This window comes from Melospiza melodia, chromosome 1, assembly GCF_035770615.1.
Source record: "Melospiza melodia melodia isolate bMelMel2 chromosome 1, bMelMel2.pri, whole genome shotgun sequence".
NCBI classification, from domain to species: domain Eukaryota; kingdom Metazoa; phylum Chordata; class Aves; order Passeriformes; family Passerellidae; genus Melospiza; species Melospiza melodia.
This window is the reverse complement of record NC_086194.1, coordinates 16,088,680-16,114,508: the sequence shown is the minus strand read 5'-3', so window position 1 is coordinate 16,114,508 and position 25,829 is coordinate 16,088,680. Positions and strand designations below refer to the sequence as shown.

The following is a 25,829-nucleotide window of genomic DNA, read 5'->3' as shown; positions in this document are numbered from 1 at the left end:
AAGCACAAAAAGCTGGGAGGAAGCACAGTCAGGGGAGCTGACCCAAACTGGGCCAAGGAATGCTCCACATCACAGAAAATCATGCTTAGTATATAAACTGGGGGGAGCTGGTTAGAAGGTGTCAATTACTGCTCAGGGATGGGCTGGGTGTTGGCCAGTATGTGGTCAGCAATTTAATTGTACATCACTCATTATTTTTCATTTTATTTTTTTTTAATTACAATTGTTATTATTATCACATTTTACTTTGCTTCAATTATTAAACTGTTCTTGTCTCAACCCACAAGTTTTGTTTTATTTTCCTTTTTCTTTTCTGAGTCCCCTGTGTTTTTCCTTTCCCTCTAGGGATGGGGAGGGGTTGAGCAAGCAGCTGCACAATACTTGGGTGCCAGCTGTGGTTAAACAATTAGGGAAGGGGGAGAGAAGTTGACCTTGGCTTACTGAGAGAGGCAGAGAAGAAGGCAACCCTTTGCACTGCCAGCAGCCTTGATAAGGCCCTGGGCTGAGCACTGACTCTGTGGCTCTACAGCTCTGGAGGTTTGAAGGACACCTTCCTGCCACCCTGTCCTTCTGGGCTGCACACAGACCTCGTGGAGTGCCTCCCTGCCTTCTCTCATTTCCATCTCTCACCCTCCTTTGGCTGCATGACACTTCAGCATGTGACTTGCTGTGAGCACCCAGAAGGATTTAAACTCTGCAAACATCACTAATTATTTGACTTTTTTATAGAGACAAAGCTATGCTTAATGTCACAGCCTGCAAGTGGGGCTGGTCTCTGTGCATGCACACCAATGTAGCATCCCTCCTCTGGGAATGGCTCCTGCAGGAGCAGGGTTCACACTCCAGACCAGATTTGAGGCTGCCATTGCATGTGACTTTGATGAGGACCAGATACAGCCATTTTCTCCAGCACACCTCACTCTGGGAGCATCATCCCCCTCGCAGCTCCCCTCTGGACCAACCCACCTGCCCCTGGACCTGCTCAGGCTGCCCCTGTGCTCAGGGGCCACGTGCTGCTGCCGTGCCAGGAGCTGTGGGTGCAGGTGAGCAGAGCTGTCACAGCAGCTCACCTCCTTCCTGGTGAGTCACCACGCCCCAGTATCTGTCAGCATGGCTGTGTCTGGTGACCAGCCTGAAGCAGCAGGGTGCACCCATGGCACTGGAACCAGCCACTCCCAAAGTCTGGCTGGAATTTCTTTTGGGCGTTGCTGATTTCGGTCAGCACACAATTTATAAAGACTTGTTTTCACCTTGCCCAACTTGTTAGCTTTAGATGGTAACAGTTTTAGAAATGGACCTTGCTAGCCCTTTCCTGTAAGAAAAGAAAAGGCTGCTTGGGCTCCAAACAGTGATTTGGTGCCCTTGTGTTGGGAATTTGCAAAGTCCCTGGGCATGGGATGCAAAGCAAAGCATAGGAAGCAAAAAAAGCCTTCATGGTGTCTGAGCCTGCCTTGGAAGCTGCTAGTACAGCCCCAAGGGAAGCTGTTCCCAGCCATGCCAATATTCCCAGCTTTGGCCATGCACAGCACCAGGCATCTCCCTATGTCCCAGTCCTTCCCAGACAGCCAATCTGGCCTTCCCAGCTGTGGCAGGGTCACAGTGACTCTTCCTCAGCTGCTCCTTTCTGCCAATCAGCCAGAGCAATGCACTATTTGCCCAAGGTCCCAACAAAGGGACTAATCCATGGCCAGAGGCTCCTTCCCCATTCCCATCAGCTCTGCACACAGGGAGTGCTGGCAAACTGCTTTGTACTGCTCCTGCAGCTTCTGTCAAACTTCCAAACATCAGGAAGCCTTGCAGAGGAGCGTCACAGTGATCTCAGTCCCAGGGTCACAGCTGAGATAAGAAACCTACTAATCCCAGGAGAATAAAAGGCACATTTGACTCCCTAATTTCATCAGTGTTGTGATTTACCCTCAGCACGCAACCAAATACTCACTCCCTTCTGGCAGGATGAGGGAGAGAACTGAAATAGTACAAGTGAGAAAACTCATGGATTAGATAAACACAGCCCAAGAGTAAAACAATTGCTGTGCACATGAGCAAAGCAAAACGAGGATTTGATGTACCAGTTTCCATGGGTTGAAAGGTGTTCAGCCATCTCCAGGACAACAGAGCTCCATTATATATGTGATGGTGACTTGGTAAGACAAACATCATCACCCAGAATGTTTCCCCTCCTTCCCCCAGCTTTATTCACTGAGATTGACATTGCATGGCCTGGAATATCCCTTGGGCCAGGAGGGATGTCCCAGCTGTGTCCCCTCCCAGCTCCTGCTGCACCCCCAGCCTCCTCCCTGGCAAGACAGTGAGAGAAGCAGAAAAGCCTTGACACTGTGAGCCCCACTCAGCAACAACAGAAACATCCCTTGTTATCAACACCATTCCCAGCACAATGCTGAAACAGCTCTGAGCTGGGTACTGTGAAGAAAATTATCTCTACCCCAACCAAAACCAGCACAATCAGTTATTGAGAGCAGTGCGTTTCCCCTTGCACTTGTGTTTTCCTTTGCAGTTTAGCATGAGTCTCAGTATCCCCTCAAGAGAAAATAAAACTACACACCCAAAATCAACATAAACAGAGACAAATCCTTTGCAAAATCCCATGGCTCAGCACTGACCAGCCAGACCCTGGGACTTGTGCTACTAGCACAGGGTTTTCCCACCATCCATTTTCATTCCCTCCCCCTCACCTCCAGCCTCAGCTGCTGTGAGTACGCAGCTGCTCAGGTAACCAGATTAGAGGAGACATCTTCCCCTCCCACGATATTTCTAACCCAGTTCATTTCCCTGACCTCATTCCCCAGGTGCTGGTATAAACAAGTGGACACAACACAGGGATCACTACTGTGGGATATGCTTGAGGGATGTGGGATGTTTGGGATGGGATGTATTGCTCCAGAGAGAAATTCCTGCTATGCTGCAGCCTAAGGCTCACCTGAGAAACAGTCCCCAGCTATTAGAAAGCTGACAGAGCTGGAAGCAATGCTTGGTGTTCAGCATACCTGAACAGCTGCTTGTTGGTTGTGTACCAGTCCTCTGAAGTGATAATTATCCTGAAGCCCTCGTACTGTTCAGACATGTGGATGTATCTATAAAGAGCTATTGGTTCACCCACCCTATTACTTATGTCTGGCAGTACACACACTGTAATTATTTTTGATAACCTGGTCACTTACTACTTTCTTAGTATGAAGCTATATAACAGCCAGAAATAAACCCAAATATGAAATAGTGAGCCTATATTAAACAGTGTCTCCAGTTGCAGATTTCCATGCTGAAACATTTAACTGGGTGGGGGAAAGGAGAATGGCATTACAGAAAAAAAAATAAAAGTCAGTGTAACTTTTTTTAAAGCAAAGGTAAAAGACCACTAGCAGGCTGCAATTTTGACATGATCTCATTGTTGAAGTATGCAGGCATTTGAAAAGCATTTGCATAACCCCATGCCATTGTCTGGTAAGAATAAACACCTTAATTTTATAGAAGGGAAACTGGGGGAGAGATTATAAACCCACCTCCAGTTATGTGAAAAGCTGCTTCCTACTAATTCTAATAATCTCCTTAAAGATCAAAAGCTATCAGTAAAAGATCATAAAATTGAACACAGGTTTCTGAAACCAAAGGTGACCATCCAAACCATTATGTTATCCAAATCAATCATGTTTTCCTTAAGTTAGCCAAAGGAAAGTCTGATTCCTGAATATCCTGATCACTACAGTCAGTATAAATACTAAGAGGGCTCCCTCACACAGCTCTCCTCCAAGCAACTTGTTATCTAGAGATTTTGCACCAAGCACTAGAGCAAGTGGGTTATTCCCAACAGCATTTTTGGCAGCAATTAACATCAAGACTGAAGTGCTCCATGTTGTACACAACTACTGTGCATTATCCAGGCAGTCCATAAGGAATGTTGGGGTGTGAGAAGGAGATTCTGCCAGAAATACTTACCATCCATTACCAGAGTCCAAAATCCATCAGCAATCACCTTCACCCTACTTCCCAACAAGTGGGGTGATGCCTGCAGTGTACCTGGGCCATGGTAGGGGTCTTGGCCCAAATGCAGCTGCTGCCCCATGCTGAGTTTGAAGGTGAAGGAACAATGACCACATCTCAAGGCACTGAGCTGGATTTATTCACTTGACCATATCAGTATCAAACTAGAAATCATGTGTTTAAGACCATGTGTTAGAGAGGAGCAGCATTAAATAACAGACATGAAAAAGAAACTGTGCTTCAGAAAAGATTCAGTGTACAACATACACAGTATGCCATTTAACACAAATGCTTATAAAGAGTCATCCTAAGCATCAGAAAGAGTTTTATAAAAGTTTACGTTCTCATCCCATGGGATGTACAGAACTATGCAGTTTACATAGTTTTACTATCATCCAAAACATCATGTTTCAAATGTATGAGGCACAGCAAGAACAATATAATTCCATTTCCATAGGAACATAAACACTGCTTGTCACTAATGACACACTTTCCAAACCATAGCACTCAGAGCAATTATACAAGTGTACAATTTTAAAGTATTAAAAAGCAAGAGTTAGGAGCCTGCCCACTGTTACCAATAGAGCATTAACATTTGATCTACCCTTGAAAACTATCATAGATACCCTTGCAGTAGTTGTAACATAGTAAGGAAGTCACTGTCATACTTTGCCAGGGTAACTTGTGCAAATCCCAAAGCTGACTGATACTGCCAGGGAAAGATTCCCTTGACCCACAGAGAAGGGGACAGCCTCCTTCTTAGCTCCCACTGCCCAGGAAAGATGCAAAGTTAAAACACATCTGCAAACAAGTGATAATCTGACCCTACAGACATTCTTAATTTTCATTAAGAATGCCTAGAGGCTGACCAAATCTTAAAGACCAAGAATGACCAAGTCTTAAATACAAAAAAAGACTGAACCAGTATTTAACTGGTCAAAACAAGGACTTCTTTTTTCCTTTTTTTTCTGGGGGGTGGGGGGTGGCAGGAATGTATTTTCTAAGGACAGCTCAGAGAGACTGAATCTTACAGCCCACATGCTAAATTATATTATATTTTTTCCTGACATTATTTGCAAGCATATAATACAAGTTTTACAAAAGTGCAAGGCCCAGCACAGGAAGATATCCTGGATTAAGACATTCCCAGCAGCAGTGTTCTTTTTGCCATCTTCTTGTTGGTCAACCAGCAGACACACAAACATCACTGCTTGGGATCAGCTTATCAGACCCCCTAAGGGTTTAGCTTAATCATCTGTGCAATTAAACACTATTCACATTTGACAGCCTATAATGGCAATAGTTTTATGTACAAATTGGAAAGTCAAGTCTTAAAACCAAGTTTGAAGAGGTAGAGGTCCATTTCTGACTCATCAACATAACATGTTACTGAGTCAGTCATATTCTAAGGCTGGTGGTCCCCTAACAATATTGAAGTAACCAGCTAGAGCTCCAAGGTCTATGTAGAGAGATCTTTGTCTCTTTAGCAGGTCTGACTCTTCCATGCTCCCATTACACAATGAGGAATCTAAAAAGAAAATAGAGAAACTATGTAATTACTGTAAAAATAGCTGTATCAGTCCATTTTCGTATTTGTCAGTACTACTGGAATATTTTGCCTGTTATTTGATCTTATTAATATGTGGCTTAGAAAAATTTTCAGTACAACATAAGTCAAACCTCAAATAAAATAAAATCTAACAAGCCAACCCACAGCTCTAGGACAAAGAAAGAGAAGCAGTTTGCAACTGCAAACAGTGTGTTCAACTACTTAAAAAAAAAGGTCTCCATCAGCTGGGACAGTTAGGCAGAGCTTTCTCATCCTCTGAGCTATAGTGCTAAAGGAGAGTTTGGTGCAAACTTTCTGCCATCTGAGAATTCTGCTTCCTCAGAGGGAAATTTTTATCTAAACACAGGACATCATCTTTGTCTGGATGTGACAGTAGAGAACAAATACAGCACCATCCGTTTCAGATTTTGTATTCTTTTTAAATCAAGGTCTGAAAAGACAGATTGGGTTTGCAATGGCAGAATTCCCCTGAGTACTTGTATAATGAGTGTCTTCGAGACTCAAGAACCTATAATAAAGTCCAAGTTTAATGATCCAATATTCTCTTCATTTTCAAAAGAATTGATTCAGATGGTCTGAGCTGGTCAAAGGATTGTGCATCCCCAAGGCAAAATCCAGAAGGTACCATGCCATTCTAAATTCAAAAACTGTGACTGATTTTTTTCAGTGAATTTGTTGCAACAATTATGCATTACAGTACCCAAAATTTTGCACAGATATCTTTTGAAATATTTATTCCAATTAAATGAACCACTTGTCTGGGAAGAGTCTTTCAATGCCTCTTGTCAGAACCCTCCTAATGTACTAAGTAAGTAGAAGAAAAGCATTTTGAAGCCTGTTGGCAGGTTGTTGGCACTATATCTCACTTGGGCTTGAAAGGGCTGTTTCCTACCTAGTTTGTGTAGTATCCTTCATTAAGCACTGACTAATGCACAAGGGCAACAGCATTCTATCCCACAGTCATTTTTAGTTTAAAAACAAAGGGCTTGTACTGCTGACACTCAGCAACATTAGTTATGGCTTTGTGTGTGTGTTTTTCCTTAAAAAGGCAAAAAGTGTTGGATTTGTTGGTGGTTGTTGGACTTTGTCATTGCTTACAAATCAAGGGTCCATAAAACATCTCTAGTACAGTGTCAAATTGAGTCCATTTGGGACAGCAATCTATACTTCATGAAGTGCCCTGAATGATTGCCATGGCTTTTCCAAGAGCCAGTCCTTCAGGAGCTCACAGAAGTCAGGCTAGGTTCCTCCCCACTGGTCAATGGGCGTTTTACAGATCCTTGACCTCAGGGTCTGATCTCATCCAACTGGGATTTTCACTGGTCGCTTTGTTGGTTCCTTACCACTCACTCAAATCAACATTTGACACAAAGTAAAGTCTACAAAGTGCCAGGCAGGTGAGGCTGATCCCAATACCTGTGATATTTTCTGGCAGCTGCAGATCCTTCCTGGCAAGAAGCCTTTTCCTTTCAAAGAGCGCCGAGTCCAGGCTCTGGCACCGAGGCTGCTCCTCCGGGGGTGGGTGCAAGGCCTCGTGCTTCAGCAGGTCAGCTGCAGACAGCCTGTGGTTAGGGTTCCTGTCCAGAGCTGCTTCCAGCAACTCCCTCATGGAAGTGCTGCAGTCCTCAGCAATATCCTCCAAAGGGGGAGCTTGCTTGTGTATCTGTTGGAATAAAAAAAGACCATGGAAACAGTTATTCCAGAAACAGTGAAAGAGGAAGTCATGGATAACCACATGAGTGGTCTGGGAATTCCCCAGTTAGGACTCATCACCTCCCTAAGTAGGGCTGATCAACTAGAACAGAACATGCAACTACACAACACCCACTTTTTAAAAATCAGATTTTATAATAAATTTAAAAACTCAAAGAAACTTCAAGTAAGCCTAAAATCCAGTGCAATGCAAATTCACCAGATTTCTATACCACACTGGAAGAGTCAAAAAATCAAATCTGCCAGGTTCCAGTTTTTATCTGCAACTTCTAAGGAAAACAGACAAGTAGAAGACAGATGGGCTTGTTTCAATCAAGTCTCACAGTGACCTAACCCTGTCCTTCCAGTAAACCCAAGGCCTGTAAATTGAAATACAAATCACAGAGACAACTCCAGCTCAGTCTCTGTCTTCCCCTAAGAGATCAAAACCCACTTCTTCTCTCCCTCCCTCCCTCCCTCCCTCCCTCCCTCCCTCCCTCCCTCCCCCGAAGCAAAAAGAATGATATCATCTCTGACAAATATTTTGATAGTTTTTATACAACTGGAATTTTCTCAACAAGAGTACAGGAAGCCCTGCAGCTGATAGTGAGCTGGCTCTGCTAAGCACACTCACAATGTAGAGGTAGGAGGGGTATGCAGAACGAGGGTATCTGTTCACCCAGGGTGGGATGCCTGTTTGCATATGAATAATAGTAGCTCCCATGCTGTAGATGTCTGCTTTTGTTGTGTGGCCTCTGCAAAGGATAACTTCAGGGCTCATGTAAATCTGTGAAAAATAGTAAAAAAAAAAAAATAAAAGATTACTCAACAGGGGAAAACAACAACCAAAGATGACTCAATGGTATTTTGTGATCCTGGAAACCCCGCTCTGAAGGGATGCATAGTAGTGAACCTGCAAGAAACATTTGGGAAATAAGATTGGCTGTACTCATATGCAGAGTAGAACAAAGAGACAGTACCTGGACAAACTCATATTCCAGGTTTGGCCTCCTCAGACAGGCCATAGGTCAGTGGCTATGGGCTTTAGCTGAGCTGTGAGAGGCTGAGGTTCAAGCCATGGCTCTGCCTTGTTCAGATGAGTAGCAGAAGCCTCATCCCCCCACAGCAAAAGGAGCGGCCTGAATTGCCAGTTTGTTTTGTGGGGCACTGCTGAGACAGCTCCATCCTGCTTGAACAATGGCTGGGCATGAGCTAAAGAGAGAGGGTGGACTACCCCAGGCTCAGATGGGGGTAGGAGTCCTCCCCTCAGCTCCCTGTTACACAGAATTCTACACAACCCTTCAGAGCAGAACTGACATACGCCTGCCTGTCTTCTTTACTCCTCCTTCTTATCCACTAACCTGCACAATGGAGCATTATCCTGAGACATGGGATGATGAGGAACAAGCCAGGTCTAGGTAATGCATAAATTAAAAGTTAGGTGCTCTTTGCACCAGATTACCCCAGAGCACCTAGGAAGACAAGAATCCCCCTTCTAGCCTTTTTCCAAACCAAAAATTCTAATATTTCTTGATGGAAACCAAAATAGTTTCCATCCAAACATTTCACTGAACATTTGGATTTGCCAAGAGTCTAAAGAAGGATCTTGGAAGCTTCTGCCAGCAACAGGCAGCTCAGAGTGCAGCTGGAGGAGAACCAGACAGGCAGGATGCAGGAGGCACACCCTGCACAGCTCTGCCACTGCCACTGGCCTGGGGAGCAGGTTTCAACACCACATGGGCACAGCCCACAGCACACTGGGTTAGCAAGCTACCATATTTGCTTCTGGATCCTACTTTTCCCTCACCCAATTTCCCTCTAAAGGATTCAAACAAACTTTAATTAGTTCAAGTCATCCTGACACAAAGAATCACATTAAAAGCCATTAATTCACACAAGGGCAGGAAGTTAAGTCATCACCACATGGTTTGACTCCTTATTATCACAGATTGAGAATGGCTGTAGGGCTCACCAGATTCCAAGGAAAAATTCCCAGTAAATTACATTACATTCCCTATCTGCAAATAGAACTTGTGATTGGAAGTGCGTGCAAAGCCTCAGCAGGTGTCTGCAGCTGCTACTGACTTATCCATTGCTTTCCTCAGGGCTACAAGAGAATCAGTGGATCTGCACCCTCCACCTTTAAGTCTCATAAGGAGAAAAGAACAGAAGTTCTTATTTTGTAAAAAGAAGTCTTTGGCAAATACAGTGCAACTTGAGTGCAATCTACATAAGCAAGCAGCAGCTGCCTTCAAAAAAGAATGCTGGAACAAGATCCTGTCTGCAGTTAAGGTGAGAAAATGCTCAAGATGCACCTTGACTGGACAGGGACAAAAATCAAAAATGAGCTCCAAAGCTCTAATTTCAGACTGGTCTAAAGTCTGCTGTCACCAAAGCAGACAGCTCAAGCCATTAATAACTTCCCATTCTTATTCCTTCTGACTGGTGGGCTGGCACTTGCCTGCCAGTCAGACCAGTCAGAGCCCAGCTAAAAACCAGTCCTTTCCTCATGCTGCACTAGTTTTAGTTTAGCATTCCTGAAAATGAATCATACCTTCCACACTCAATAAACTTTAGCAGACAACTTTTTACCCTCAAATGGTTGTAACTGAAGCTTACATATTTTAACAAAGTGACAGAAGCATAACAGAAAGTGTAGCAACTGCCTAGGAAAAGTATTTCCTGCAGAGCAGTTTCATAACAACCACAGTTTAATGTTCTGCATGACTTGTACACAAAAGCAGGAACACCAGTTTTTTTCACACTACACCATCTAAACAAAATTTAACTATCTTTCAATCCCCTTGGCCAGAATTGTAACTACCCATGTTTTATAAACACAAAGAAGATTCACTACATTCAGACTTCCTGTGCTATAGAAGTGAATAGAAATCCTAACTCCTAGAGAACATGCACAGGACAAAGGTTACTCCACCTGCCACTTCCCTCAAGGACACAAGTCCCTGCCAATAGCAGATGTAAGAGAAACCAGCCAGCTCACTGGCACAATGCTGCTGGCAGTGACAGAGCCCCAGCCAGGGGTTGCACAATTTCATGCAGGAACAGCAGGACAACTGCACCACTTCATAAGGCTGCATAATATAGGGTGCAAAACTCAAGAGGACTTTGGAGAGTTAGATCTTACTTTGAAAAAAAAAATCATCAAGAAAGCCAGACTACAGAGGGCATTTGTGGGTGACAGGATTAAGCACTGTGGCGAGGAAGATGCCTAGAATGAAGACTGTGAGCAGAAAAACCTACAGAAGCATTAGAAACATTAGCTGCAAGTCTTTCACTGGTATCTGAAAATCTCCTTTCCCAGTGTCTTTCCAAACTCATTTCTGGCTGCAATGCTGCAGCAGGATTGCTGCTCCCCTGAGACAGCAAACACCAAACATGGCTGCATTTCAGGGTTGGGGGATTATCAGCTTTCTGAGAACAGGACTGCAGGTGTTAAAGTGCACGGAATTCTCCTCCTATTAAATGAAAAGCTAAGTGGTTTTTCACTTGGCAAACACTGAAATGTTTTCACTTTCCACTTGTTCTTACTAACACAACCTTGGCCTATACTTCAAGACCCAGAAGTGGATCTTCACTATTCTGCTCCACAATCATGGAAACGTCCTGTTTACACACATCTCCATCACTGGGAAATACCCTACCAACTCATACCCACCACTGTTCTTATTAACAGCACACAAAACCCCCTTGAATAAACAAAAAGCCCCAAACCAAAGTAAAAATCCCACAAAGCTCATGCATGAAGTGCCAGAAAGCAGGCTGCTTCCAGTTCAGCAAGCATTTTAAGCTCTTAACTGCCCTGACTAGAAAGACAGTGAAAACAAATATTCAAGTGCTTTCTCAATCATCTTGAAAAAAATAAACAAACAAACCTGACCTTCTGTGAAAGCTTGATTTATCCTCCCCTTCTAAAAAGTGAAATGTTTTTTGTCAGTTACACAGGGATTTCCTCTTTACACATGTGGAAGGCTATTAAAAGGGTAAGTGCAAACATCTCAGCTAAAGCATTTCCTGTAAACAATCTCCTCCAGCAACAGAGAGCACAAATGCCACATCTGCAGCAGCTGTCCAAGCTAATTGTTGTTGCTTGGTTGTTTGCTAAAACTCCAGCCCTGGAAACACCTCTGCAGGAATGCAGCCCAAGGGGTGTGCAGAATCAAAAAGTCACTGAGACCATTTAAAAGGACCCCACCTCCATTACTGTAATGTCTAAGCAATTTTACCAGATAATCATAAGCCTTGCCATGCACAACCTCTGAAGAACCAAAGGGTTACATGTAGATGGGGAACAGAGCTTAGAAGGGCTAAGAGATGAAACCCAGACATCTGAACGTTCTGTGGTTTTGAAGGAGGAGGAATCCAAGTACGGTGTGGAACAGGTCACCCCAGTCCATAGTGAGTATCTCAGAAGAAATCTTTGCTAGAGCAAAGAACAGATTCCTGTTTGAAGTGTCTCTGATCACTTGCTGAAACATTGCAAACAACCCTCCTTAGAGTACTGCTTGACTTCAGTGAACAACTGCTAACAATTTAGACTGCGGAGAAAATGACATGGCTTTCAAAGCATTCCCTTCAGCAAGTTGAAAATAAAAATATAATTGAGACTCTATTAATATTTGTAAGTTTTTTATAGGTTCTATAGTAACTATTTTACCCATGCTTCTAACCTTCCAGCTTCAAATTTGAGCCTAAACACCACAACCATAGGACTAATGCAATAAAAGGGCTTTTGTCCCTTCAGCTTCTTACCTCTGTTCCTCTAAGATCTTTGGGATAGTAAATGTCTTCAGTCATTTGAACACTTAGGCCAAAATCCACCAAAACAGCCTTAGTTGACATAAAGACAATGTTGCTCGCTAAAAGAAAACCAAAAATTACATCATTTAAGTGTCTGGCATGTTTGGTATTTATTTTACAACACTCCTGTTTCATTCAGATGCCTGCTTGAAAGGGGAGAGAAATTAGCACAACCACTCTCTACAGCCAATATCCCTCTGGCCAAAATAGGTCTGGTAATGATTTGGTTGGATTTTAAATTGTATCTTAAAAACAAACTGGCCTGGTTTATGTAAAAGAGCCAATGTTTTGTCATTTTCTTAGCTTAAAATTTAAAAAAAGACAAAGAGAGAAAACAGGTGAGGGTAGAGGAGGAAGGCAGAAGACTGGTAGGCACCACAGCACAGTGCTCTGAAGATGTTTAAGGGTCTCCAAGGTGGAGATCATGCTGTGCAGCTCTGGCTAGAAACAGCACAACTGTTGCTCACCAAGAGGTTTTTCTAGAGTAACAATTTAAGTGAAGACTGTAAACAGAGAGTAACCAGGGTCCCTCCACAGCAGCCACACCAGTCACCTGCACTGGTCCGTGAGAGCAGCTCAGCATGACAACAGAGGACAGACAATGGCTGTAAAATTAATAGAAGACTGAGCATTTCAAACTCCCTCAGAACTGCAGCAGTATCTAGGAGCTTAATTTACTTTCCTTCATAAAATTCTGCCTAAGGCACAACTTTGTACTCAGAGGCTTTGTTTGCAGCTGCAATTCTGATCAAATATTTAAGAAGGTAGTGCTCAGTGTGAGCCTTGAGAAATTCTTGTTTGCTGTTTCAGAAGATGTGGTAAAATGAAGTCTCCAAGTTACACAACAGAAATACATTTCCCTTACAGGAAACTGTGGGCCATTTTCTGTCTTGATAGTGCCTACCATGACCACCGAGTGGGAGGGCAGACTTGATTTCAGCAGTTCTGATTCCAGCAGCAATGCTTCACACAGCTGCCTCCTTACCAGTGCTACAGACTGCGTAAATCTGTCATTTTAGGGATAATTTTGAAGATATGGATTTGAAACGTCCCATAATAGATCATCCAAAGGGCCACACTGCCACAGTGCAGTGGGACCATACCCTGGGACCATACCCAGCCCCAGCTGCAGCTGATTTTGGACTGAGGCTCCCTCAACCAAACAGCCTGATGGTTTCACTGCTCTCCAACCAAGGGTTAAAAGGAGAGGCAGCACTGAACACCTCCCAAGAAACAGAATGTCTTCCTCCCCTTCCTTGTTCAGGGCATTTTTTACTCTCAATAAAATCCCCATCTTCTGTATCAGCAGAACAGACTCAACTGCAACTCAAAAGCAGCAGATGGAGTGAGGAAAAAAATCAGAGGTTTTGGGAAAGTCTTTTCTATTAATTCCACCTGGGGAGGGAAAACACACACTGCTCCCTGCTTGGGGGTTGCCTTGCCAGGCAGTGGGCATGGCTCCACCTCAGACCTGGTGTACCCAGCTCACCCTGGCACCAAACAGGCAGGAGCATGGCCAGGGCTCACCCCAGGCACCTCTGGGCAACCACATCTGCCCCAGGCAACCTATGCCTCATCATCTGCCCTGCATCCACCAACGTGGGGACAGGCTGGAAAAAGTGAAATACACTCATATCCACCACATTCACAATGGGTTCTCCTGGTTCTCCTATTCACTACCTAGATGTAGTAGGCTTTGGGCTGCTTTGGTTTTTAGATTGTTTAATTAATGTCTTTGTTACTGCCAATTAAGATAAACCCATAAGAAAGACTCTTACAACAAATGAGATGGAAAAATTAAGGGGAAAAATAAGTAATTTTGTAGCTGTCAGAACCTCAAAGGCTTACATCTAAAGTACTGGCCCATACTAAATTAAAAAACCCAAAAATGCAAAACTGAGATAAAAATTTAGCAAATTCTAATAATCATCTTCTGTGAACTATTGGAATGCTTCAGTCTGAACATTTCTACTTTAAACCCCCAAGTTTAGCTAAATAAACTCACAGAGAGGCATCTATCTGTGGGCCAAGATGGTACTGGGAGAAACAGCATTTAATACTAATTTAAATGTGTTGCATTACTTATGTAACACATTAAAATTGAATTTTAAAGCATTTCAATACCAGTGTATTTAATTTTGACTTAATATCAATATGTTTGATTATTTATAGATGTAATATCCAGAGATTTTAAAAATCAAACATATATTAAAATTTTCTGTACTTGTTGAAAGAAAAAAACCAGCACAAATTATGTATTTACTTCTCAAGTGTCTCAGACTGAGGAACAGCCACGTAGAAATGTGAAACCTAACAGAAGGTGCAAGATGAAGGTGAGCATGGAAACATTCAGAATGAATTTATATTAAGAGCAGGAAACTTTCAGCTGAACACAGACTGATAACTTCACTCTTTAGGTTTTTATTTAAATTGAGTTGCTCATGATGGCATAGGATCTACGACTTTCTAATTACCCTCTCTGCTGGAGTGAATTAATAAATAGTGTAAGTAACTATTACCTCCAGAACCTAGCCTGGCCATTTGTTAGGCATTATCCATCCCTCCCACTCAGGGATGTAGGGCTGTGTGCCCCAGCTCAGTCCCAGGGACTCTTCCCCCAGGCCCCAGCCCAGCCAGGAGCAGAAAGCACCCCAAGGAACTCCACAGACGTACGTTTGATATCATGGTGGATAATCCTCTTTGAGTGGAGAAAGTCAAGTCCTTTCAGAATATGCTTTGTCACCCAAATTATTTCAAACTCTCTCATAGGCCCACAGCTCTCCAGCTTTTCCATGACAGATCCTCCCTCTCCAGCTTCCATGAAGAGATGGATTGTCTCATCCCACAAAATAGCGCCGTATAATTCAGCAATGTTTTCATGACGGAAACATGCCTGTATTTCAACATCTGATGGTTTGAACTGCTCCACTGGGACCTAGGACATTGGAACAAAACCACAGTTATTCACATCAAAAACAAGTTATCCATGTGGACACTAATTAGCCTATAGAATAACAGAAAAGAAGGAAGTATAGCACTTGTATCCACTTGTTAAAATACTCAGCTGTACTTTGCTCCTGTGACTTTTCTTCCTTTGCAGCTGAGAGACATCCTGTTAGAAGCTGAGAGACATTTTGGAATCATGCCCAAATAAAAAGTGCAATCTTCCAGAAAAAGCAGTGTAGCAAGAGTTATTCCCGTCAAAATCCAGTGATTACGCAAAAGCTTTATGCAAACTTCCTGGTGAAGGAGATAAAATTCCCACTGCTTTTTCCATTAGCTTTGTGCACTCATCTGCACTACCAGAACTACACACCCACCTGACAGGTGGATCAGTGCTTGCAGTGCTCAGGCCCATTACTGACCTCAATTCAGTCCTTATCAGCACTGGTTTATGGCTTACAAGAAATGAAAGCTGCTTTGAAGGGAGTGCCAGCAGCACGATATTTCTTTAAAAAGTACTGATTGCTGAGACAATAAAAGCAGTGTTTGCTTACACACAGAAAAGCTACTACAGCTCTGTTTAGTTTTCTTCCCTTGGACTTGTGTCTGTGAACCAAATAAGAGGCTCATTTATTTCAAGGAGAAATACTGTTTGTGTTTTCAGAAATATTAGGATACTTTAATTCTGCAGTGGGTTATGAAGGAGCAGCAAACAATCTGTCCCCACGTGGATGCACAGGCTGCAGGGGAAGGACACAGAGCTGCGTGCCCAGCTCTTTGACACACAGAATTAATACAGGTACTTATTAATGAGCTGGTGGATATAGAGCAATGTCTCAACTGAGCTTTTACTGGCCCTGAGTATTTACTGCTCAATTCCAAATGGTATGTTAAAAGGCACAGCTGAAAGAAAATGTTGGCTTGCATAAAAGTAGGACAGCACTCAGCAGTTCTTTTGAGGCATCTCACAACCTTAACCCCATCAGTGCCCAAAACACAGTAGGAGTTGCACATACTGAGTTCTCAGGGACTTTAATGGCACTGGAGTAAATTGAAGTCTGAGCGCCTCAGTTAAAGGACAAGAGCCTAAAACTTCTGCAGCAGCAGGGTTTTACTAGCTCCTTCAGCAGGGACAAGATCTCACTCTGATATTTCACCCCAGCAGGACAAGTAGAAAATCCACTCTGCACAACAGGCCATGTGCCAGTTCCACACACTTCTAGATAACTTTCAAAATGCTGAAACATTTGCAGCTTTAGAGCAAAAAAATTTAAACAAGCTAACAGAAGTGTATATTTTCTCCACCTTGTTCAAGCCAACAAAACCCAGATGATCATCAGCCAACAGTGGAATTTGATGCAGACATATTTGAAAATAGACCGTAAGTAGTATGTTATACAATATTTGCTCAGAGATAAAAGCACTGAGCTAACATACCAATTTGCATGCCATTCGTTTCTTGGTCTCTCTGTCTTGGGCTAAGTACACTTTCCCAAAAGCTCCCCGAGGAATAAAATCAGAACCAATATTCCTGTAAGTCAACTTCCATGGAAACAGGAGCACATCCGAGTCAATTTGATAGCGCCCGTTCTTGGGTGTGATCTGGGGAGTTAAATAAATAACAAAAAACCACAGTGAAGTTAAAACCATTACAAATCTAATTTATTTTATATATATATATGGTGGGAAAACCCCATATCACTTATGTGTATGATGCACATGATCTGCTTAGCAGTCTTTATTTAGTAACTAAATGGGAACAGCATGTGAGGTGTGGCATTCATTCACAGCCCAGGCATCCACGTTTCTCTCCAGTGACTAACTTATGAAGTGTAAGTTGCAATTAATTGTCTTGAAACAACAACAACAGCAGCTGGGTTAATGAAATTACCCACCTCTTGTTATTAGATTTACCTGCACATGTTTGTCCTTCCTGTAATCTGTTAACTTGTTATGCCACATACTTGTTACTCATAGGTTATCTTATACAATGTGAGCAAGAGTTTCAGCATTTCCTAATATCACATGTACTGCTAGGAGTTTAATTTCCCATCTTGTACTGGAGTTTCTGCTGCTTAGTTAAAGGTCAAAGAAGTCTGCCTTGATTTTACCAGCCACTTTCCTCTAGTTTTATACCATAGTTTAGAAAAGAAGAGTGGGAGTAACATTGCCTCCTCTAGGTGGGTAATGTTGGGAGCTTTGCTTCTTGTGTATCACCAGCTAGGCAAGGAGGGGATTCAGGGCACCTAGGTCAGTATCTTACTCTAAATCTTTTTCCCTAACAGTTCCCTCCCTCTGCACGTGACAGAGAGAGGCCAAACACCCAACTACAGCCATCAACTACTGCTTGATCCCTCATGTTGCTTCTTCAGTCTCTCAGCTACAAAATTAATAATATTTCCTATAAATATGCTTCTAATTATTTCAGCCAGTATCTGGAATATCATTAATCTCCTTACTGCTACTTTATCAAATTCTTGAAGAGATGTAAAATCACATCAAGGATATTTATCATTGCATGTCTGTCACACATACATGTCTGTCATGTCTGTCACACATTGCATGTCTGTCTCAAATACTCAGCTCTTCAGCAACTCTTTTTAAGATAACAGCATATCAGGAAGATTATTTGTTTTAGATTTCTATTTAAGGTGCAACATATTATCTTTCACTCTTAATCTACCTGCATGCTTTTCAATTAGGAAAGTACCTTCTTGACTGCTAAAATTGTCATTTGTGATTTGTGCTACACGAAATAAATTAATTCTTCTAAGTTCCTAAATCTGGGGAGGATAAGTTCTTAAACTTTGGCCAAAGGGGCATAGGGGGCTGTCCTTCAATAAAAAGTATTCTGCTTAGGATAGAGAGAGCAAGCCTTCCCTCTACTTATTAGAGCCAGGGTAAAGCAATTTGTACATGTCTAACAATCTGTACATCTTGCTTGCTGACTTCTGCACTTCAAAGGGTTGAAATTAATCCATATGGGTTACACCTTATCCTGGAAAGGAAGAGACACCGAGCAGAGCTGATCTGGAGAGCAAGACAATGACAACCACCACACTACTCATGTTTTCAGGAGGCTTTTAGGACTAGTTCCTAGCCTGACCCTGCGAACATTTGTCTGTGGCTGCAATGCATCTTTCAGTTCAGTTCCAACTAAAAGAAATCCAGCTTGTGCACTTCAAGACCCTTTGTGATGCAAGCCATGGTGCAGACAGTGAGGGTCACCAGACAGTCAGAAACACTCCTGACCCCAACCAAATGCTGTGGGAATTTCCAGAGCAGTGCCCCTGCTGAAATGCATGCACAGGTAATACCCTGCCTGCAACCCTCAGTTGCATAATGGGATCACGTGCACCTAATAGTACTGGGTTCATACCAATTGTATGCATCTGTAGAAACAATATGCAAGCAAAACAACCATGAGTATGTAGAACAGTGTCTACCCTAAGCATAGGGAACATTTAATATTACTGAGTGCCATTTCAATGTTACAGAGTTGAAAAGTGATTGTTTTGCAATACTGCAATGCTCCCTCCAAATCAGAATAAAGCAATACCCTGTGGTATTTTGCACCTAAGTAACCAGTAAGCCCCAAGCAACCAGTGTTTACATATAAAATGTATGATATACAGGATATTTAAGAAGATAGATGTAGAGTATCTTAGGAAAATACAGCAGCAACATCAACACGCATGAACAGAATTCCATTGCAACACTGATTGTTTCCAGAGCAACTGATCTTAAACAAAAGTTTAATGACACTAATATCTAGAGATGCTTGTAGAACACAAACAATTTTAGGGAAAAAATTAAAATTCCAAAACAACACATCTATTTACTTGAATTTAGGAGTGTGAGATATTACATAATATTGTAACTCTTAAAGTCACACTTCATAGTATGTGCTTTTTCTCCTTAGATTACTACTATTGACATTTTGTGCAGATACAGCAAATTTAGGAACTATATTGTCAGATCCTAGATCTTTATTCTTGGCAGTTTGCATAATGAATATTTTACTAACAAATAAAAGGCACTAGAAGACTCTTACTGTCTCCCAGATGTGTAAACCATCATAGTCCATAGAATCATAGATAGGCTTGGGTTGGAAGGGCTCTTAAAGATCATCTAGCTGTAACTCCCCTATTATGGGAAGAGAAGTCACCCACTAGGTCAGGTTGCTCAGGGCCCCATCCAGCCTTGCCTTGAACACTTCCAGGGATGGGGTATCCACAATTTCTCTGAACAGTCTGTTCCAGAGCCTTACCACCCTCAGAGTAAAGAAATCTCTACACTTTTAGTTTAAAATCATTCCTCCTTGTCCTATCACTACTCACCCTTCTAAAAAGTCACTCTCTCTCCTTTTTGTGCAAGTTGTGGATTTTATAAGCCCCATTTAAGTACCAAAAGGACAAAATGAGTTGTAGATTTTGCTTTTTGACTGCTTGTCTCAAGTTTGTATTCAACACTGGGAAATGTTTTCTGACCTCCAGTGACACTAGGAGATAACAGAGTGGATCCTTCTGAACAACAAACCTTTCTCCATAGCTGCCTGAGACTGCAGGGGCTAGACTTGATAGGCTCAGAGATCCCTTCCAGCCCCAGGGTTGCACAGGAAACCCCAGCCTGTTACTTCTGGAGCTGAGCTTTATTTAGAATCATTAAAAACTTATAATTCCTATAGTCTATGAAATGCCAAGTAGAAGGAAAACAGATGTACATACCATATTTAAGAGGATTCCAGATTCCTGTTGTCTGCATCCTTTAAACTGCTTTGCAGTGTTAGACACCTGATTGGCAAAAGCAAGCAGGTCTTCCACAGTCCCGTATTTGACAGAGGACATCAAAGAGACCTCCCCTTCACAAAACAGCAATGATTCTGCACGTTCATCATTTTGATTTGCCTCTTCACACATGGTAATTAAACTGTCTTCATAGACTGCAATGTCTTCACCTGGATAATGGTTTTCCATGATGGCTATCACCTCAGACATATTTAGATCAGCTAGAAACAAGTCAATCTCCTCTTTGCTATCACTACCCGTGCTCATATACTCCATTACTGTCCAATTTGCAAAATCACTCCTGGAAAAAAAAGAAACAAACTTGAAAACACTTTTCACCTACACTTATTTTAGCAAAGTAAGAATGAAAAGGAGTTATCAGAAGTGACCAGCATCTCATCATTATCCAGATTTAACATTAATAACTTGAATTATGAAGAAAATCATAATTAGGATCCTGGGCAAAGACAAAACAGAGACGAATTTGCTAGTCAAATTTATTTAGAAGTTACTAGTTAACCTCCCCTGTCACTCACTCTCAGAATTTTTTATGATAAAGCTTTCCCTAAGAGGAACAGGTACAGTAAGAATACATCACTGTGAAAGATATGCAAAAATGAAGGAGCACCCTCAATACAAACAAAGGAATTCATTGTTTAGAAAAGAATGACAAAGAGAGATATTAACATTCTCATTTAGTTATGTTTAAGTTTATATTGACAATTTATGTGATGTATCCAGAAAGAAGGAAAGGTCACAAAGAAGGTCATTCCACTAGTAATAGGCACCTGTTAGTATCATTGTACAGTGCACAATTGTCACCACCTGAGATACAAGATCCATATTTTTCTTGCAATTAACTGATCAGAACTAGACTTGAACTGAAATTTTCACCCTGACTTTCAGAAGAAAGTCAGAAACTGAGCTATCATAAAAGCAATGAGCTTTTGAAGTGGTTTCCAACACTTTGTTCTGTTCCCACTAATCCTAACAATAACTTTTTAGGTTACTGTTGCAACTATTTTGCTGGGATGGATTTACAGCAAGCTGGGTTCAACTTCCCCAAAAGTTCCTTTCTATTCCAGAGAGTTACATATTCAAGTTAAAAACGTATGCATGGTCAGTCATTAAAATACTGACACAAATAGTTTCCAACACATAAATGTCAAGAGCACTTACCTTGTATTTAACCTGATTACATCACTCAAAACCATTTAAAAAGGTCTCAATAGAATCCCTGAAGTCATCACGTTTTTCTGAACCCGTATTTACCACTGATGATAATTTCACAGAGTTCTGTGGCAGTCTATTAAAAAAAGCAAAACAAATAAAGCCATTGCATACCAGCTCAAGCAGAAGGACTGGTTTGTACTCATATGTACTCATTTGCTTCACGGAAAGAAGAGCTAGTAATCACAAGGCTGAGATAACAGGGGATTTTTCTGCAGAAAACAATGACAACTCAAGAAAGAATCAAGCTACTGTATCATCCAGATTTCCAAGCAGTAGTGAAAAATAGTTTTTCCATGGTTAGGTCCTGAGTTTTATTCTCTCTGTCTCATGCTTGCTTAAGCAAAGAGTAGGACCTCCTTTTCCTTTAGCAGAACTGACTACAGCATGCCCTCTTTAGAGAGCTCTCACTTCCCTTTTTCGTAATCCACTGCACCATCTATTTTGGGCAAAAGATAACAACTAGGCAAAAAGACACTTTAAAAAAAAAAGGGAAAACGAAAAACAGCAAACAAAACCTTATCTCAAGGACAAGCAGCAGACTCGGTCCCCTGAGGCCATGGAGCAATGTGTTTACCCAGGTACAGTTTCTGGTTATGATCACTATCTTTCTTACCCCCACCACAAGGACGTAGAAGCTTTGTGGCACATATTTCTCATGGGTTAGAGTATTTACGTCAGCTCTAGTGTGAAGAAAACCAAGTAAAATGACGTGTCTGAGTTGGCAAAGAAGTCAGACCACGTGCTGAAAATTGAAAAGGCAGGAGAGGACAGCAGATGCAGCATCAGAAAAGGGAAACGGAGTGCCTGTTCCTTTTCAAACTCAGACCCAAACCCTGAGAGTGCTGGTGGCAGAGCAGTGCTCTGCCAGCCCCCATTCCCCAAGATGGGCACAGTGACTTTCACCAGCACTCTACACCAGTTCACCCAGCCCTAATCAACCCACAGCCCAGCACAAGGGCAGCCAGGTTGGAAACTTTGTGGTCACTAGCACTACTTGATGGGGGAGGCCCCAGGCTTTGTATCCTGGCTGCTCAGAGAGATCACAGAAAGGAAAAGATGCTGTGGGTGTTTTCTAGCCCCTATCACCTCAACTTGCTCCATGACCAAGCTATAGGCTGTTAACAAAGCCTGAACGTGCTTATTTTTCAATAGAAATGAGATTTTTATTTTTCCCCAGATCAGGACTTATATTCATTGGTTTGTTGGTTTTTAGGGTTCTTTTTTTTTGTCTGGTTTTTTTTTTTTTTTTTTTTCCTTTAATGCTGAATTAGTGGGGTTCAAATGAAAAGAAACAGTGCTGTCATAAAAGGAACCAAGAGACCTCATGTGTAAAGTCAGGTAAAGTTACAAACTAGTCCTGAGGGACTTTCTGAAGAAAAACATGAGCCTCTAGATGCTCTGGTCTTTTGTGGATAAAGACAAATACGTGCCACAGTTAAACTAATTTACTCCCTGACAGCATTTTCATGCACAAAGCATCTGTACAGATTAGACCAAATGTAGCTTTCTGGAAGTGCCAGCTCTGCTTCATTCCTCAAAATGTTCCCAAACTGGAGCACAATACTAATAATACTCTTGGCAGTTTCACGATTACTCAAAAAGTTCTGAATAACATGAAGACGTGCCTATAATCTGCATATTCTCAGTTCTTTTACTACTTGACAAAAGCTGCAAACCCTTTACCTTTGCAACTACCTGAAAGGAAGAGGTAGTGAAGTGGGAGCTGGTCTCTTATGCCAAATAACAAATGATGGAAAAAGGGGAAATGTCTTCAAGTTGTGCCAGGAGAGGCTGAATATTAGGAAAAATTTCTTCACCAAAAGAGCTGTCAAACACTGGAACAGGCTGCCCAGGGAAGTGGTGGAATCAGCATCCCAGGGGAGATTAAAAAAACATACATGTAGACATGACTCTGTTTAGTGGTGGGCTTGACAGTGCTGGGTTGGACTTGATAATTTTACAGATCTTTTCCAACCTAAATGATTTTATTTTTCCCTATATCTAGCAAATTCTAATCACTAAATGTTTACACAATAAAAGCAGTGTCTAGACTATAAAAGTATTATACTTCCTCTACAGACTAAAAAAATAAAAAAGGTCCATTTTCCAATGGGGAATTCCTCCTATTTATCTCTAAAATTCTGTACTAGTATCAGTAGTGGGCACTCATGTAGTATTCTAAATCATCCTATATAATCTAGATTAATGAAGAAATTACATCAGTAAGTATGCTTTACTTAGATTTGCAGCTAAAAAAACTGGGTTTACCTGCAGTGGAAAAATAAAACTGCATGCAAGCACTTAAGTCAGTTGCTAAAGCACAAGACTCTTTCTCCAGTTTTGCCAATATTTCAACATCACCACATGAGTAATTTGTAAGTCAAAGGTTTATTTCTCTAGTCTCTGCGTAGCTTTCCAACCCCTTTTGCCTAGGAAGTGTGCTGCCAGAGACTACTCTTATATCCATATTAAATAAGAGTAGCTGGATCCCAGACTTCTGAGCCCCTGCGAGACTTTTTGTGCATCAAAGGTCAATGATGGAAAAAAATTGAACAAAATCTACAATAAAAATAAAATTTAAAAACCAAGACCACACAGACAAAAAAACCTCAACACCCCTTCCCCCCCCCCCAAAAAAAAAAGCTAGCCACTACCTGCACAGACTGGCTCAACACAATCATACACCCTTAATAAAGATCTCTTGTGCTGCTTTTAGAGAATAATTTTCTGGTCTAAGTGACAAGTGACTGCCCACTTGAAACGAAAAAAAGTCCTTATTTACTTTAAAGAAAACTTATCAACAGAACTTGAAAAACATAATCCCTCTGAAAAGAAACTTCTACCGTTAAGAAACAAGAAATATCAACAATTTCAACTTCAGCACCATTTCACATATTCACTTGGAATAAGAAAACCCGCGACTCTCCCGGCGCTGGCAGCAGCAGCAGAGCCCAGCCCCAGCCCCCTCCTGCCCTGCAGCCCCGGGGACAGCGCAGGTGCCGCAGCCCCGCCGGCTCCCCCGGCACACGGCTCGGGAGGCCAGCCGGGAGGGAGCCCGAACGCGGCAGCGCAGCCCCGTCCGCTCCCGTCCCGTCCCGTCCCGTCCCGTCCCGTCCCGTCCCGCTCCATCCCGCCGGGGCCCCCCTGCCCTGCCCTGCCCTGCCGGCCCCGCTCACCCCGGCGCTCCGGAGAGCCGCGCCGCCGTCCGCCCGCAGCCGCGCCGCTCCGCCGGTGCCGCGGAGCTCCGGGGCGGGCAAGGGCGCAGGTAGCACCGCCCGCCCCTCCGAGGGCGGGGGACCGGGCCGGCCCCGGCGCCGCTTTCTATTTCGGTTTCCCGGCGGGAGCAAGCGCTGCGCTGTCCCAGCCCGGCCTCAAGCCCGGCCAGCGACCGCCTCCTGCTCCATCGGCAATGGCCCGTCCCCGGCGGTGGCACCGGGAAATCCCTTCCCTACGCCTCATGTTTCCATGCGCACCTAGAGGGCGTCACCAGCGTCCCACGAGTTTAAACATTATCTGAATTAAACTTCAGCTGACACGCGGGTGGAATTTAGGACAACAACGTCAAGAATTTGTTAGTGTCAGTAGTATTAAAGTACTCCGAACAGTGTAAGTTGGGTAACTGCTAAAATTTGGTACGACTACTTATTACTTATTTCTTATCCATAAGGAAGAAATTCTTGCAAAACTGTGCTGCCCAATAGCTCCTCTTCAGTCAGTTCGTTTTTCAGGAGACAAGTAGCACCTTTAACACAACCAGCTGCCACAGCACTAGGAGCTGATGAGCTGAATCTGTCTCAAGGTGTCAAGAGACCCAAGATGGATTTTTAGTTCATTATTTGCAGGGTAATGACTATTTGCTTACTGAAGTCAATGGCAAAACCATCATTATAAAGTTTCAGGACAAACATGCACCTTAGGCTTCAGTGTTTATTAGTAGTTCATACAACTCCTTTTCTCTTTATATTACCAAGATGCCCTGACTCCCTTGTTTAAATGGTTTATGTTTGCTGCCTCTCCTGGGACATTCACAATTCTCCAAAGTATGTCACAAATGACATTCTGGAATGTGCAAGGGTTTAGACTCGCTATAGGATTTTCTTTTCCTTAGCATCTTAACTATGTATATGGAACCCTGCTAGCAGAGTTAACCTTTGCTCCTACACGGTTTCTTTTCCAGACTACACAGATGTTAAATACATCGGCAAGCCTCTATAAGGAAGGAGGTGTCTTCTTTATTGAGTTTGACTTTGTTCAATTGCACCACCCAGTGCATTTGCTATAAAAAAAGCCCAAACCAACAACAACAACAACAAGAAAACTGGAAAAAAAAAAGGCAAGAAAGCTGAAGATGATTATAGAAAGAAAAAAAAAAAGAGGAAGGACTGAAGATAAATGAGGCTATAGGAGAGGCCAGACCAAGGAGAGGGCGGATTTGGCAGCACCCTGAAAGTGGGAGGTTAAGGAGGCTGAGTAACACATCCTTAACGTGCAGCAGCTCTCACGCTAGGGCACTTTGGGTATCCTCTTTCAGGAACTTGCTTGTGCTATTGGTTTTTCCAAACCCACAATTAATTTTAATGAAACCCTTTTCTATTTTTAGACCAACTTCAAAGAGGGAAAGAGGAGGAGGTCCTCTCTCCACATCAATGAATTTAGGCAGGACAAGTCTTAGGATTCCAGAGGAAGCTTGCCATGGAGACATGGAGGAAACACAAGTTTGTACTCCATGGCATGCATAAGTGGGATCTAAATTGAAATGCTCTATTTTAAAAGCAATCTACTCTCTGTCT

The 25,829-nt window shown here is 42.5% G+C and overlaps 1 protein-coding gene across 2 annotated transcripts; it reads right to left on the bottom strand.

Moving 5' to 3' along the window:
* Positions 1–4,113: 4,113 nt before the first annotated feature.
* MAP3K8 (mitogen-activated protein kinase kinase kinase 8) lies at positions 4,114–24,266 on the bottom strand. Of its 2 annotated transcripts, XM_063149173.1 has the most exons (9): positions 24,216–24,266; positions 20,986–21,112; positions 19,747–20,107; positions 16,457–16,621; positions 14,750–15,011; positions 12,029–12,135; positions 7,893–8,045; positions 6,983–7,229; positions 4,114–5,524 (listed from the first exon to the last, which is right to left on the bottom strand). In XM_063149173.1, the coding sequence occupies exons 2-9, from the start codon at positions 21,018–21,020 to the stop codon at positions 5,391–5,393; spliced, it is 1,464 nt and encodes a 487-aa protein (XP_063005243.1). In that variant the 5' UTR covers positions 21,021–21,112; positions 24,216–24,266; the 3' UTR covers positions 4,114–5,390. The 2 variants fall into 2 exon arrangements, with proteins under 2 accessions (XP_063005243.1, XP_063005252.1); XM_063149182.1 differs by lacking the exon at positions 24,216–24,266 and having other exon boundaries at positions 20,986–21,642.
* Between the last annotated feature and the right edge of the window lie 1,563 nt (positions 24,267–25,829).